The sequence below is a fragment of the Macrotis lagotis genome, chromosome X, assembly GCF_037893015.1.
Source record: "Macrotis lagotis isolate mMagLag1 chromosome X, bilby.v1.9.chrom.fasta, whole genome shotgun sequence".
Classification (NCBI taxonomy): Eukaryota; Metazoa; Chordata; class Mammalia; order Peramelemorphia; family Peramelidae; genus Macrotis; species Macrotis lagotis.
Genome location: NC_133666.1, coordinates 413,903,520 through 413,920,876, shown reverse-complemented (window position 1 = coordinate 413,920,876; position 17,357 = coordinate 413,903,520). Strand labels below are relative to the sequence as shown.

Here is a 17,357-nt window from a genome sequence, read left to right as displayed (position 1 = left end):
ATTTCCCTCTAGAAATGAAATTAAACTTTCTCTGATATAATATGCAAAATATAAGGTGTGTGGGTGAGAACATCACTTATTTTCTGTACTACAACTGGTAACAAATATAAACTTCCTTCATGTTATCACTTCCACAAACCTTAAGACATGGTCTAAGGGGCAAATTTCTAGAAAGAGTATCTTTATGTCTTTGGTCCTGCCTTTGCCTCTAAATCTGCTAAATATACTAAGTATTAAGAAGTATTATTTATGTTTCTCTTTTAATCTTTATCACTATGTTTCATTCCCTAGCTTTTCTTGCTCCTTCCAATTATTTTTTTAGGGTTTTTTTTTTGCAAGGCAAATGGGGTTAAGTGACTTGCCCAAGGCCACACAGCTAGGTAATTATTAAGTGTCTGAGACCAGATTTGAACCCAGGTACTCCTGACTCCAAGGCTGGTGCTGTAATCCACTATGTCACCTAGCTGCCCCCCTTCCAACTCTTAAAAGGAAACATTCCTTAAGTCTTTGTCCTTGATCTTTTTCTATTCTATTTTATTTTATTAATGCCACCATTATTCCCCCAGTTAATCCATGCTCAAAACCTCAAATCATCATTGATATCTCCTTTGTACCCAATTAATGGTCTATCTAAACTATATTTCTTGAATCCATCCTTTTCATTATCAACCAAATTCAGAACCTCACTAACTCTTAAATGACCAATTTCAATAACTTTCTCCATTTTAATCCATCTTACTTTCCCCCCCCTTCTTGGGTCATCTATGATTTCATTGATGAAGAAGTTCCCTAGAAGGAAACTCTCTCAATTAAAAAAGATAAGCATCTATCTAATACTTAAAAATCATAGTAACCTGAGATACAGAGAGGTTAAGTGACTTGCCCATGTTCACACAGTCAATATATGCCTGGATAGGTACAGTAAACTCTTCCTGACTTCCAAACTAGCTTTCTTTCTAAAATGCCATGGTGCTACTCATATCTTTTATATACCATTATTAAATTAGTCTTCCATATGAAGAGTTCTGATCACATCAATTCCCTATTAAAAAATCTTTTAGTGATTCTCCAATACGTGCCAAATAAAGCTCATCTATTGAGATAGTTAGCATTCAAAGATCTCAACAATTTGGATATAAGCTATATTCTCTGGCCAACTGGACTATTTAAATATATATATATATAAATATTTTTTTCTGTTTTTATTGATTTGCTAACATTTTCTGGAACATTCCATTACCCCGTCAATTTGTGAGAATTCTTCCAATCCTTTTAAGGTCCAGCTCAGATGCTTTTCCCTCCTCCCTGACACCTTCATAAAATACTGCCATACTCTGTAGCTTCTCTTTCAAATAGTATTAAGTTTGGAGTTGCTACTTTCTCACCACTCCAACCTGTCTAATCCTTTCCTATCTGGCTTTCAAACCCATATTTCAATTGAAACCCCTTTCACTAAAGTTAAATTAGTCATTAAATTCAATGATCTTTTCTCATTTCTCACTCTCATTAATATATCTGCAGCTTTTGATGCTGGGTATCTACTTCTCCCTTGATTTTCCATGATTTTGTTCTTTCCTGGTTCTTGCCTCCTTTGTTAGACCATTATCCATCTTCTTGGCTTGATTATTCCCTAAAGTTCTCTTTTGAGCTCCTGTTCTCTCTCTATCCTTGCTCTCTTGAAGATATTCTCAACTTTCATAGGTTCAGACAACATTTCCATGCAGATGATTCCCAAATGGATATATCCATACCTTGGGCAGCTGGATGATACAGTGGATAGTGTACCAAACCTAGAATCAGGAAGATATGAGTTCACATCGAGTCTCTGATAATCACTAGCTGTGTGACCTTTGACAAGTCACTTAACCTTGTTTTCCTCAGTTTCCTCATCTGTAAAATGAGATGGAAAAGGAAATGGCAAGGTACTCTAATATATTTATCATGAAAATCCTAAATGTGGTCAGGGCATGGAGGAAATCATTTTCCTTCTCTTTTCATATATTGGGAATTGGTTAATGAGCAGGAGTGAATTTGTTAAATGGCCGTCCCAACTGCCTATTAGGAAAAAAATTCCAAACAAATGGAATTCCCCTTCCTACAAGTGTCTGAATGATAGGTAGATTAACATATTTTAAAAATGCAATAGATAGAGGTTGTTGCTTAGGTATAGATGGACTGCTCTCAAAGCTCTCTAAGGTATCTTTCATTTCTATTATATACTTTTTCAACATCTAGTATATACACGTATGCCTTTCTTTTGGAAAATAATTGAAATGAAAACTCATCACTTTGAAATTAGCCTATAAGGGATAATTATTAAATTATAATAATTTCAAACAAATAATAATAATTTAAATAATTTAAATTATAATAATTTCAAACAAATAGCCATATATATCTCTTAAATCAATTATTTCATTGATGATTTTAATATTACTATTGAATTATATTGAATTTTTTCCAGATCATGAATTTCCATGGGAAATGAAGCTGCCTAGAACATATAATTTTAAGACTGTGAGGGAATAAGAAATACATTTTGAATCCAAGTTGATCTTCTAAAATACATTTTTTTAATGAAAAAATGTATATACCTTTCTTGTCAAAAAAGTTTAATGCTGTTTGGAATGTATTAACACTCCACCAGATGCTCAGAATCAAACAACTTAATAGGCATAAACTTTTCTCAAATAATTGCAAAGCTCCAATTTAGCTTTTCTGCATACCTTGCATAGTTAATTACCTAGGCCTTAATGTTTACATGCAATGAGAGTATCTACAGCTATAAACTACATAATTCATAATTGATGTAAATGGGTGTTATTATGTCAATTAAGCAGCTGTGTCCTCCACCTCTCAGTAAACAGAAATGAGTGATAAACAGAGTTTGGAGAGAGATACCTTTTTCTCTTCATAACAGATAAATATAAATTACCTAGGTAGACCAAGCTGTCCAATTGTTCTCTGGTGAACTGGATGTTAAAATCCAGTTCTTTCTTTTGACCTGTTGACTGTAGCAAATGCTCAATTTCATCACGCAACATTGCAACTGCTTCTGGGTGCTGCAGAAGATGATACAGTGTCCAGAATGTAGCCGGAATCGTGTTTGCCACAGAGGCCCACAGAAAGGCAAAATGATGTGCTGGGAGAAAATAAGTGAAAAGGAAGATTAATAGCGTTTATTACACTGATTAGATTTGCAGTGTGCTAATTAAAAGATGTTAGGACACAGACCCAGCCAAGGATCAGTGAATGCTAATGAGGACCAATAGGCTTCTGAAGTCTAATTTTCTGCTTAATGAGAATAGTTTAAAATGTAATGTTGGGGGGGGAAGGGGGAAGGGAAAGGAAAGGGTAAAGAGAGTAAATGGAGCTCAGTTATAATCTTTCTCATTATCACCGTTAAGTATCTTGTTTTACCACCTCAGCAAAAAAAAAAAATCAATTATCATAGACGGTTGTTTCAGAGTGAAACATTTTATCATTAGCCAATTAGAAAGAGCATAAAAAATTTCAAGGTCGCCATTTTGTCTTTTAATTTCAAAGGTCTATAGTAAATTATTTTATTTTAGACAAGTAATCACTCACAAGTTTCTTACCTCCTTTTTCATGATCCTGAAGCTCTGATAATTTCTCAAGAAGGACTTTCCTAGCTTTGATAATTTCTGATGTTTTCTGCATTTTGGAGATGCGCTCTGATGAAAAATTTTGTATTAACTTTTCCCGAATAGTCTTGGCATTTCTTAGTGACAAGGTAGGTAGAGGGGACAAAAAACTCAATAATTCATTATCAAACTTAACAAAGTTATCTCTTAATTCATGGATAACTTTACCAGAATTTGGGTCACTATGCTTTCCAAAGAGAGTTATATATGTGACTTCAAATATTATTGATGTACAAAACTCATATAATTGATTTGTTTTCCAACTTTTGGCTGGTAAAAGTTGTTCTTTAATGTAGTTCTCCAGGTTCTGCATTAGATCATAATTATACAAGTCTAAAAATTTGCTTTGTAGATATTTATAGGATTCCTTCATAATTTTCATATCATTTGATTTAAGTGGGATTGTGAAAAGTTTGTGTCCTAATTCATTTGCAAACTTGGAAAAATCAAATTGTTTGTGATTTTTTAACACCAATGGATATTGAAATGGATCCAGTACAAAGGTAGAGTAGCCTCCTAAAAGAAAGAAATAGATAATTTCATAAGAATACTTCAGGTAGCATCAGAACTATCTTAGAGGTAACTTGAAATTTGGGGGTAATTTTTATTGGAAGCAAGAAAGAATTTAGTAACATAAAAATGAAAACATGCATTTTTAACAACAAATTTCAGTTTTCTTAAAAAAAATAATGGAAATCATCTAAGAAAAATATCCAACAGTCAAATAGAAAGAATGATTTAGCATTAACAATTTGATCATGGCTTAAAATTTTTTTTGATATGTTAAATAATCCTGTTCATTTTCTTACCTCTATGAGCAGTCCTTCTTCTTTAACATCTCTTTATATCTTTTATTTCATTTGCTGAGAAAGCAGTGCAATGAAGTATAATAAGCAGGGGTTAGCAGGTCTCAGACTCAGAAAACACCTTGATTCAATTTCTGCCTCTGACACATACACACTAGTTGTGTGATACTGAGTAAGTCATCCAACTTTGACTTATTTGAGGAAATTCCCTTAAACTCTTACCTGCAGAATAGCTACAGATTTGCACTATTAAAAGGAGTTCCTTGTTCTAATGAAATCATAGGCCTTGTTTAAAAAAAATAATTAGTTAATAATAACTGCTTGAAATTGTATAGCATGTTAAGGTTTGCAAAACATTTTACAAATATTATCTCAATTTACTCTTACAACAACCCTAGGGGGTAAGTGCCATCATCATCCCCATTTTAGAATTGAGGAAAATGAGACAAAATTAAGTGACTCACCCAGGGTCACACAGCTTCTACATGTCTGAGGTCACATTTGAATTCAAGTCTGACTCCAGCACTTTTTTGGTTGAACAACTAAGATTATGACATATAATCAAAATATTTAACCTTGGCTGAGACAACTATTTTGAAAAACAAAACAGGGGGTGGCTAGGTGGCACAGTGGATAGAGCACTGGGTCTGGAGTCAGGAGTACCTGAGTTCAAATCTGACCTCAGACACTTAATAATTATCTAGCTGTGTGGCCTTGGGCAAGCCACTTAACCCCATTTGCCTTGAAAAAACCTAAACCCCTCCCCGCCAAAAAAACCCAAAAGGTTTTTTTGTTTGTTTGTTTTTTAGTAAAGAATACTTCCTCCCACTATGATGATGAGAGATTCCAACAATGGTCCATGTAAAATAACCAAAGTAAGATGGAAGGGATTTAAGATATTTACTAAAACTTCATTTTAAAATTGAGGAAACTTAAGCCTTTAATTGAAGTTTGAGGAACAGTACAATATCATATATCCCCTAAGAACTAGAACAAAGGTTTCTTGATTCCCAGTATGATACCCTTTCCATTTAGGCCTGTTGCTTTACTGTGACAAATGACTTCTCAAAGTACTTTCTGGTCATAACTAACTATTAGTGCATAGGGATTATTCAGACATTTTCTTATCTAGGGATATATTATCCAAGACAATAAAAATCTGGGCATTAATGTAAGGGTTGTTTTTAAAAAACATGATTATTCATTTATTTTTAACACTTCATTTTTTTTTAAAGTGAATTTGAATTCTCTTCCTCCCTTCCATTCCACTCACAGTCACTGTGAAGGTAAGAATACTGACATCCATTAAAAAGGGAAATCATGAAAAACAGATTTCCATATATTCCATATAGCAAAAAAAGGAAGAAAGGAATAAAAATAAAGACAGTGAGAAAATTATAGTTAAATTTTCACTGTTTATCATTTCTCTCTCTAGAGGTGAATACCATTTTAAAAAGTTATAAATCCAGTGAAACTGTTTTGAATCATTGCAGAACAAAGAAGTCTTAATTAATCATAATTAGAATATTGATGTTACTGTGCATAATGATCTCCTAGTTCTTCTCATTTCATTTTGAATCAGTTCATATAAGCTTCACCAAAGTTTGATTTTTTTTCTGAAACCACCCTCCTCATATTTCTTATAGTACAATAATATTCCATCAAAACTATATATTACGGGGCGGCTAGGTGGCGCAGTGGATAGAGCAGCGGCCCTTGCGTCAAGAGTACTTGAGTTCAAATCTGGACTCAGACTCTTAATAATCACCTAGCTATGTGGCCTTGGGCAAGCCACTTAACCCCATTTGTCTTGCAAAAACCTAAAAAAAAAAAATATGTTACAACTTTTTCATCCATTCTCCAAATGAGAAGCATGCCCTAAATTTCCAATTCTTTGTTACCACCAAGAATTGCTATGAATAGTTATGCATAAATAGGACTTTCTCATTTTCCTTTGATATCTTCAGGATACAGACCTAAATGTGGTATTACTGGTCAAAGGGTATACATAATTTGTTAGTCCTTTGGACATACTTCCATTTTGTTCTCCCAGAATGGTTACATCAGTTCTCAACTCCACCATTCCTTCTAGCACAGAGTTGTTTTTAGTTTGCATTTTTCTAATCAATAGTGACTCAGAGCATTTTTATATGACCATGGAGAGCTTTGATTATTTCTTTTGAAATTTTTTTTTCATCTTTTGACTATCAATCGAACTGGATCAATTTGACTATTTATAAATTTAACTTAGTTTCCAATATATTTGAGAAATGAGGTCTTTATCAAATACCTTACTGTAATTTTACTTCACGTTCCATGGAACCTTCTATTTTTCGTTTTTGTTTTTGTTTTAAGTTTTAGGTTTTTGCAAGGCAATGGGGTTAAGTGGCTTGCCCAAGGCCCACAGCTAGGTAATTATTAAGTGTCTGAGGCTGAATTTAAACTCAGGTACTCCTGACTCCAGGGCCGGTGCTCTATCCACTGTGCCACCTAGCTGCCCCAATACCTTCTATTTTTTAAATATTTTTTATCTTAAATAAAAAATGCAAAAGAGAAGCAGTGCCATGTACATAGCAGATAAGAGAGGATTCAATATAAAATAAAAAATTTTCATTGCAAGAAAACATGTAAAGTAAATACTACACAGTGTTTTAAAACTGCCAACTTTTTTTGTTTCCTTATTGATTTTCTTTTGTTTTCTGCTGTGAACTTTTTATTGTATTTCCCCCCTTTCTTTCCCCACCCTAAAGAAGGCTACTATTAAACATGTATACATACAAAGATACATATATACATAGATAACTATAAACATACACATATTTACACACACAAACACTTATACACATATCTTTCTGTTTCTCTAAAGATGGATAGAATCTTCCTTCATAGATCCAAGTGTTTCCATGTTTTTCTATATTAACCAACTGATTATTTCCTATGTCACAGTAATATTCCAAACCAATCGCACCTTTTCTGAGAGACTGTCTATGAAAGTTTCCTCCCAGACTTCTGCATTCCTTCTATGCTTGGCTACATAAGTTTTACTGATACAAGCAATTTAATTGAAAATAATCAAAATTATCCGTTGCATACAATCCTCTCCCTTATAATATAGCCAGCTTTGACTTAATGTTACTAAGTCAAAACCCCTAAGCCTGCAATTGCTGTAATGCCATGATGGGAAAGACTTACATCTAAAAGGCAAAGGTCTTCCACTGTATCCAGACTAACATCATAAGTAGTTTCCTACACTATCAGGCCACTGGTTAAGATAGTGGTAGAATGGGAAGTGAGAAGGAAGTGTGCATGTCATATCATCATACATTTGATATCTTAATCTCCTTTGATTACAAAGGACATTAATTGATCAATCATATTTAAGAACCGATACTACTGAAGCTACTTCCATTACATCTTTTTCCTCCCGGTTTCTTTTAAGTTTCTGACTTTTTGTTCTTCTAAATGAATTTTGTTATTATTTTTCTAACTCAGTAAAATATAGCTTTAGGAATTTAATTGGAATGACATTGGATAGATTAGTTAGGTAAAATTAGGCAAAATTGTCATTTTAAAATTACATGGGCTTTACTTACCAGTGACCAATAAATATTACTTCAGTTATTTAGATCTGAGTTTATTTCCCTCTATGAAGTAGTGAGATTCAAGTATTAGTCACTTGTCCCCTCATTTCCCCCCTTCCTTTTCTACTTGTCTATTCTGCTAGCTGCTGATGAGTGTTCTTACTGTGGGACATCTACCTTTGTATTGTTGACCTCCTTAGTTTTCTTAGGCTGAATGAATGTTTCACTCGACCTTTTGTTGGCTCTGTCAGGACAAAATTTTATAAAAGGAATTATTTTAAAGTCATTTGGAGAGTAATGTTGGGAGTGTTCTGCTGGACTGCCTTCTTGGCTCCTTAATGAAATAAAAGATGTATTGTCTGGCCCTGAAAAAAATTAGGACCAAGGTGTACAAAGTGTATAGTTGAAACCAGGTAATATATGAATGAAGTCCAATTCTGATAAACACATCCTTCTTGGAGTATTTGGGGTTTTTTAAATTGATTAGTCTATATCCCGACAATCATAATAAATGTATATAATTAATTATTTCTTCCTAAATGAGGTGAATTCTTTCTCAGTCAAAATAAGCAAGGCTAGGTGATAACCTGAGAGGAATGTTTTAGTTAGAACATTGATATTGATGAAAGAGATTAGATGAATATATATGTATATATATGAAATGTGACTTTTAAAATTCTTTTCAACTTCAAAATTCAATGCTTTTATTTACTCAGTTTCTGAATTTTTCTATAAATCCTTCCCCTTCTACATCCTCATCAATTTTGGAGAGGAAAAAATAACATTAATTTTTAAATCAATCATTTTTTAAAACAATTAAATAAAGATAGATAACTCTTTTGCAACCATTTGATGATAAACTGTGTTCAAAATATGTCTTGGTTTGAATTTTATAGTTTATAAATTTATATTTTTAATGAGTCATTTGGAGCTTAGAGTGTTGTTACTTGTCCAGTCACATAACTAGAATGTGTGTGTAAGAGACAGAATTTGAACACAGAATCTCTAAATCTAGGTCCTTCATTTGTTCTTTATGAATTTTAATAGTCTGCCACTTGGTCTGTTCTCTCCTCATCAAAAGTTGTTCTATAAAACTTCTCAGAGTCCTAAGGATCCTAGACATTTTCATCCTTAATCCTATTTAAAATTATTTTAGCATTAAAGAATGTTGTCTTGCCCACCATCTTTCTCACTGAAGTTTGATCCATTTCCCTTTAGAGATGCAGGGTATTCATTGGCTTCTTTTTACAAGTAGATTTTAGAGTGTTAATAACCCTGAAGATGTTAGCTGGCTTTCCAACTTTGAATCTGCAGTATAAACAATTTAAGTTATGTTTTAAAAAATTAATATTAATTTAAACCATCTGTCCACCATCTGCTAATCTGAGATGCAAAATCAAAGTTTCTTTGTGATCTTTAATCAGACAGTTAGCAAAACACATATACATTCATATAATGAATTTAAATTGTTGCTCACAAGGAAAAGAAACTAAAAAAGTTAGTTTGATCAAGAATAAGTATACTGTTAATGCATTATATATTGCTGCTAAAAAGATAATTTCATATAGATCAAGGGAGTGTCAAGCATCAGAATTCCCATTGTTGATCACACAGAGAACATAAAACAGACTTTGCTCTGCTCTGAATACAGAAATATGTTATTGGCAAGTGAGAAATTACAGACAATTTAAATAATCCTAGAGTTTATATCTGGCAGCATTAACCACCAAGATAATAAAAATATCTTCTAAAATATAAAAAGAAACTTCTAAGTCACAAAAGTATCAAAAGCATGTCCATGACTAACAAAGAAAGAAAGGAAACCGGACTATCAAAAATAGGAAGTAAGGCTGTGAAGTTATTTTTTTCCTTGTCAATATTTTCATCATTTTGCCTTAAGAATTTCTGGGGACTAGCTTTTTTGTATTATAACTTACCTTAGTACACTTTGATTCCTTACTAGTCCCTTCTCTTCTTGAAAGTTGGGAGAGAATTATGGGAAGAAGGTAGAATAAGATAGGAAATTACCTAGCTCTTTCAAATCTCACTTTCCCCCATCCCCAACAATTTAAAATATTGCTTGAAAATGAACTTTAGAGAGGCAGAAAAAATTAAAATTTGTGGTAAAACAGTTTTCCAAGACAATTTGAGGGAATGTTAGGAAAGATCTGACCTCCTGGGTTGGTAGTCTATCCTAATAGATGTACAGATACTTCCAGGCAGATATCTCTGACTCAATAAAAAATAAGACCTAGGGGCAGTTGTTTCTGGAGGCAGCTTCAGCACCAGAACCTTTCAACCTATGAATGGTATGAAGGTCAGGAGAAGATGGCAGGTACTAGACATGGGGGTTTAGGTGCCATGACCAGATGAGGTCCAGGCTGTGGCTGTGGTCAAGGAAGAACAAGCACATGCTACTAAGTGTGGTCTCAGAGAGCCAGAGACCCTGCTACATGTGATCACTCAAAGGAGAGTAGAGTCCCTGATATTCTAGAACCAAAGAGTAAAATAGATACTGAAACAATTCTAGATACTGAACTGGGTTTGTACCTCGCACCACAGAGATCAAAGACAAAAGGCCTATGTATAAAAATATATGTAACAGAAATTTTTATATTAGCAAATAACTGGAAAATATGTGGGGTGATTATCATTTGTAGATTAGATTAAGAAATCATGGCTATGATTATAATGGAAATTATTGGGCCATAAGAAATGATGACAGGGTGGTTTCAGAGAAAACTGGGAAGATGTGGTGAATATTGAGCAGAAAGAAAAGAGTTTATGCTATGATTAAAAAAATGTAATCACAGTATGGAATGATTTTGCACTCATTTTGCACACATCTGCCTAATAGTACCCATCTATCTTTAGGGAGAAAATAAAAAAACATACATGTTAACTTCAATATCTTTAAAAGGAATAGCAAGTTGTTCATAAGAGATTTGCAATTTCACGTGTAATCATCTTTTTTATATATTATTTTGTTATGAAAATGCTTGTTTTATTTCTTAAGTTCAGAGTAAAATAAATAAAAATAATTTAAAAAATGAATCCACTGATCACCTCTGGAAAGAGATCCCAGAATTTTATAGCCAAATTCCTAGGTCAAGAAGAAAATATTGTAAGTAGTCAGAAAGAAACAATTCAGATATTAGGGAGTCACCATTAGGATTACACAGGATTTAGGAGTTTTGACATTAAGAGATTGGAAGGCATGGCATATTAAATTCTGGAGGGAAAAGGGGCTAGGTTTATAACCAAGAATTGTCTACCCAACCATACTGAGCATAATTCTTCAGGGGAAGATGGTTATTCAATGAAATAAAGGGCTTTCAAGTCTTCTTGATGAAAAGACCAGAGAAAAATTAAAAAAAAATATTTTCAGTTTCAAAACTCAGGAGAAACATAAAATGGTAAAAAAAAAGATAAAACATAAATGATTTAATAAGGATAAACTTTATATTTCTACATGGCAAGATGATACTTGTTACAAAATTCTTAAGAACTATATCACTATTTGTGCAATTCAAAGTATTCATATAGAGTGTTGATATAAGGTAACTTTAATATAATAATATTAAAAAAGGGTGAGGAAGAGGATTATACTGGGAGAGAAAGAAGTGGTAGAATGGAGTAAATTATCTGACATGAAGAGCCATAGACTTATTAAAATGAAGGGCAATATGGAAGGGTAGATGGTGGGCAGCTCCTGAACCTTAATTCTCATCAAAATTGGCTCAAAGAGGGAGTAACATATACAATTAGTTGGATATAGAAATCTATCTTTCCATATAAGGAAAGGAGGGGAGTCACATAAAGAAAAAGAACTGACAGAATGAAGGGAAGATTTGGGGAAGCAGTGTTCAAAAGCAAAACACTTACTGGGAGGGAAAGGGTGGAAAGAGATATAGAATAAATAGGAGGAAAAAATAAGAGGAAAAATAAGAGGGAAGGAAATATACAGTAATCATAATTGTGAATGTGACTGGGTTGAACTCTCCTATAAAATGGAAGATGTTGGCAAAGTGGATTAAAAAACAGAATCCTACAATATATTGTTTACAAGAAATACACTTTAAGCACACTTTAATAGAAAGTAAAGGTAAGGGAGTGGAGTAGAATATTTTATGCCTTAGCTGAAAAAAAAAAGTAGGGGTAACACTCATGATCTCAGATAAAGCAAAACCAAAACCCAATATAATTAAAAGATATAAGAAAGGAAAATACATCTCGCTAAAAGGTAGCACAGACAATGAAGTAATATAAATATAATAAATATAAAGTAATATAAATATAATAAACATAAATAAATGCTAAATATATGTGCATCAAGTGGAAGAATATCCAAATCTTAAACAAGAAGTTAAATGAGTAACAGGAGGAAATAGAAAGCAAAACTATACTCATGAAGGACCTCAACTTTCCCCTCAGAACTAGATAAATCTATTCACAAAGTAAACAACAAAGAAGTTTAAGAGGTGAATAGAACTTTAGAAAAGTTAGATATGACAGACTTCTGGAGAAAACTGAATGAGAATAGAAATGAATATGACTTTTTCTCAGCAGTACATGAAAGTTCCACAAAAATTGATCAGGTCATCCATTGTATCTCAGGCCATCACCAGCTGTCCTTACCTTTATCCTGCTTCAATGACTACAATGACTCAGGAAGAGTATGAGGCTAACAGTTTTGGGCAACTTTGTCTCACTTAAATCCATTTCACAAATAAGTCAAGACAGCTCTCTATGATGTCACTTCAAAAAAATGAAGAATGAATACCATCAATTTTGTTCCCCTCTGAGCTTCCAGGTGGGTGTGGAAGTCTTTTGATATTAACATATAGTCTTATATTTACCATTTTCTCCCATTTCTTCATAAAATTTGCCATTTATCATTATAGATAGTAAATTTATCACTGTTTTATAGCTTACCTGTTTTATAGTTCCCTGTTCTCCTAGAGATGCTCTATGGATTCTTTTAATTTATGCTTTATTGTTTATTTTTAACTCAGAAAGTCTAGGAAATTTTCTTGTAAGATTTCTTTTTTGGGGGCAGCTAGATGGCGCAGTGGATAGAGCACAGGCCCTGGAGTCAGTCAGAAGTACCTGAGTTGAAATCTGACCTCAGACACTTAATAATTACCTAGCTGTGTGGCCTTGGGCAAGCCACTTAACCCCATTGCCTTGAAAAAATTAAAATAAAAAAAGATTTCTTTTATTATGGTATTCAATATTTGTTGCTACATTGATCCTTCTATAAGGATCCTATGATCCCTAAGTTGTCTATTCATCCAACCCTGAATTTCAATATATTTTGTTTGGAGATCATATGTTCTTTTAACATTGTTGTGTTTTGTTTCTCATCTTTCAGAAGGTCCTTCAGTTCATTTATATACCTTCTTCAGCACCTGCCCACTGTCTCTTCAATTCTTTTCTATTATGCTAATAATTTCTGCTGTGCAAGCCATTAATTCTGTCATTTGTTCCTTTCTAATTCTTTTGCATCTTATTGTGGTTCACTGCTCTTTTAGGAATTCAGAAGACCTACTGGCTTCAGCAGTTACTAGATGAATTTTCTATGTCTTATTCTATTTATTTAGAAATATTTAGACTCAATATAGTCCTTGAGAATTTTCAACATTTGCTCTTTTTTTTTGCAGGGCAAATGGGGTTAAGTGGCTTACCCAAGGCCACACAGCTAGGCAATTATTAAGAGTCTGAGACCAGATTTGAACTCAGGTACTCCTGACTCCAGGGCCGGTGCTCTATCCACTGTGCCACCTAGCCACCCCCTGCTCTTGGTTTTCATTGATTTTTGTTTCTTCTAAAATCTATGTTACTTCCAGTTTTCCTTCCACTTATATTTCCCTATTGTACACTTTCTCACTCCTTCCCCTTAGAAATTTTTTCAGTAATTTTTTATACTCATAATTCACTTTTCCTGGGCCATTATTTTCCATTATTCTGAAAGAATAGTTACTGGATCAGGATAAATATTGGTTACTATTCCTTCAGATTGGGTATAATTTCCCTTTTTCTCACCCCACCCCCCAAACTGTCATTCTTCTCTAGTTCTCTTGCTTTTTTAGTTCTCTAACTAAATGTGGTTTCTGGCATCCAAGGTATAACATGTTTCTAATTTCCTACACTTATTCATTTCCAAGGAGTTGGACAGTTGAGGTCTGCTATTGTTGATGTAGAATGGGGTGGTGAGGATATAGGTGGACAGTATGCTAGCAGAGTCTGTGGCAGCAGCTAGGAAATTACTGGATACATGTAAGAGTGCAAGCTAGTGAGATGAGTTTTATCAGTGATGTTGAATGGAAACATTAGTGATTAAGGCATACCTTTTCATAGGTTAAGTTATTAGATCATTGTTTTGTGGAATTTTTGGTGTTTTAGACTATGTGGACAGGCACATTTTTAAAAAATCTCTTGTGTATAATTATGATTTGGGGGAATTTTGAAAGTTAATTAAGATTAGAGAAAATGTTTAGTCTTTGTTTTTATTTTTTTTTAGCATTGTCTGTGCTACCTTTTTTGGTAGTCATATGACTCAGATCTCTAATGTATTTTCAAAGTAAAAGCATTATAAAAAGTGCAAATTCACTTCCTAAAATGAAACAATATCAATACTGAATTTTTTGAGTGTTTTTTTTAAAACAAAATCTAGAAACATAGTGTCTTCAAAGTCTCCACAGTTTGGAATATTCCTTAAGTAAAGACACACAGGATAGAGTCCTGGGTCTGGAGGAAAATTCAGCTTTGACATTCAAAACTGACCTCAGAAACTTGTTAGCTTTGTGCTCATGGGAAAACCACTTTACCCTGTTTTCCCCAATTTCCTCCTCTATAAAAATGAACCAAAGAAGGAAACAGCAAACCACTCTAGAATCTTTCCCAAGAGAACATCCACAAGCGAGTCAGATAAGAGTAAAAATGACTCAACAACAACAAAATCCATTTATGTTCATTTATTATAGTCTACTGGAAAGCTAAGTGATCTACATAACAATTTTAAAAAGCATTAACTTAAGGCTTTTTCTGTTCATTTTATATACATATGTAAAATTATTTTAATATTCTGCTAAATATACAATATGACATAGTAGATAGAAAACCTACTTTGGAATCAGATGAACCTGAAGCAGATTCTGTTTTCTGATACAAATAAGTTGTACCATTGTAATCATCATCATCATTAAGCATTTATTAAGGACTTTAAGAGCCCAGAACCCTTACAACACTCCACTAATGCTTAAAATGTAACAGTTGAAAGAAAAATAAAAAAGAATAACCAGGAGATTTCCCTATCAAGTCCAGGAAATACACAAGGGAAGCTTTATAATCCTGAACAACTCAGAAGGGTACAAATCAAAGTAGGTGAAAAACATGTACCCAAAGTTAAATGGCCATCCAACATGGGAAGGTTCTGAAGCCTTGCAGGAAGGAAAAAGAGTTTGGACATACCCCAAGGACAGAATCCTCAAGCAAAAGGGAGGTCCTAAACTAAGAACAGTATTGCAGTAATTCTAGGGTACACTGAAGAAAGAACCTGATCTTGGCCACCACACTCAGGACTAGGCAAATCTGGAAAATGCCATTCATGGCACCTTCAGCCTAGATATTGAAATTACTGAGATGAAGAAATAAAGAAAAACACTGAACTCTATAAAGAAATACCTGGGTCTGAGAGGTACCAAAAAGGTACACCCTGAGGAAGAAAATAACACATAACTATTTCTATTGTAGTTGCTACTGTTGCTATTTGTCCTTTGTTCTCAAAGAAGATCATGACATCTGTGAGGTGATTTCATGACCTTCAAGTGAATTGGATTTAACTGAGGTGGGGGTTGTGCAAAGTCACCAGTTTCACTTTCTCCTCGGAGTCATCTAGGTCCAATGTCCAGATAGGATCGGAACAACTGGAGTTGGCCCTGAAAACTGGCTTTTTAAAGCCAGATCTTTCTCAGGTCACAATTTGACTGAGGCAATGCCCATTTAATCATTAAAGTTTAGTAAGCAATAGATGAGGATGAGGCCAAGAATGATCACTTCCAAAAAAAGAAAAAAAAATGTTGAAAGGGTATCAAGAGTTTCTCTGTGATTTAAGGCATGTGAGAAAGAAAAGAAACAAAGAATGTCTTCTGCATGGTCCAAAAAAAAAATCTATCTGGGAGGGGAAGACCTTCAAGGTTTCTGGTCAAGACAAAAACAAATGCTTTCTGAATTCACTGAACCAATCAGGGCCCAGACAATGGTCCAATGTGCTTAGCCTGAGCCCCATTATTAGCCAAAGACAGCCAGAATGATTTATGGTCTAGAAATTGGTTTTTCCTTTCTTTTTCTTTCTAAGAAGTTCTAATTAAAATCTTAAAAAATATTCTGATTAAGGGAATTAAAAAGTATATAGAAGCAATGAAACAATAGATACAAATTGGAAAACTTCTGGAGGAAAAATATCAAAGAGAATGGATACTTTAGAATAGTTAGTGGAAAACCATAACTAAAAACTGAATACTCAGAAAATTAAAATGGATCAAATAGGAGGGGAAAAAATGGCTCCTTGGAATACCAAAACATAGCTTCAAAAAATTCAAAAGACTGAAAAATGGAAGAAAAAGAAATATTTTGTAAATACCCTCACTAAACTACAAGAAAACCTCATTGAAAAATTATCAAACTATCTGAAAATTGTGATAACGGTGTAAGTAATATATTTCAAATAATACAAATCAAAGCTGTCCAGAACTCTTATAAGTAAAGAATAAAATAAGATTGGACCTGCCATCTCCTGAAAGAAACCTGAAAATGAAAACTCTAAGCAATATCTTATCTAAAATTCAGGGCTTCAACATCAAAGAAAAATAATACAAGCAGCCAAAACAATGAGTTCAATTAATAAGATTCTACAATAAGGAATATATAAAAGGAACGATTAAAAACAATATTCCAAAATGAGCTTATTAAGGAGGACACTTTTGAATATCAAGGAAGATCTCAGGTGCTGAAAATAAGTGATTAAGACTCTAGACAGACCAGACCCTAATACTCAAAAGGTCAAGGATGACTCAGCAGTAGGCAGTGAGCCCTGATAAGAGGTAACCAGAAGGGGGTGGCGTAGTGGCATAGTGGATAAAGCACCTGCCTTGGAGTCAGGAGTACCTGGGTTCAAATGTGGTCTCAGACACTTAATAATTACCTAGCTGTGTGGCCTTGGGCAAGCCACTTAACCCCATTTGCCTTGCAAAAACCAAAAAAAAAAAAAAAAAAAAAAGGTAACCAGAAAACAAAAAGGTCCT

General features: G+C 33.6%; 1 protein-coding gene across 1 annotated transcript in view; it reads right to left on the bottom strand.

Annotated features, from left to right (window-relative positions):
* Positions 1-17,357, bottom strand: part of CYP7B1 (cytochrome P450 family 7 subfamily B member 1) — a 260,035-nt gene that overhangs the window by 19,946 nt on the left and 222,732 nt on the right. Inside the window, exons 3-4 of the mRNA XM_074201033.1 lie at positions 3,600-4,181; positions 2,936-3,142 (exon numbers count right to left, since the gene is read on the bottom strand). Of these exons, the coding sequence (XP_074057134.1) occupies positions 2,936-3,142; positions 3,600-4,181 (789 nt within the window). The remainder of the gene's footprint in view (positions 1-2,935; positions 3,143-3,599; positions 4,182-17,357) is intronic.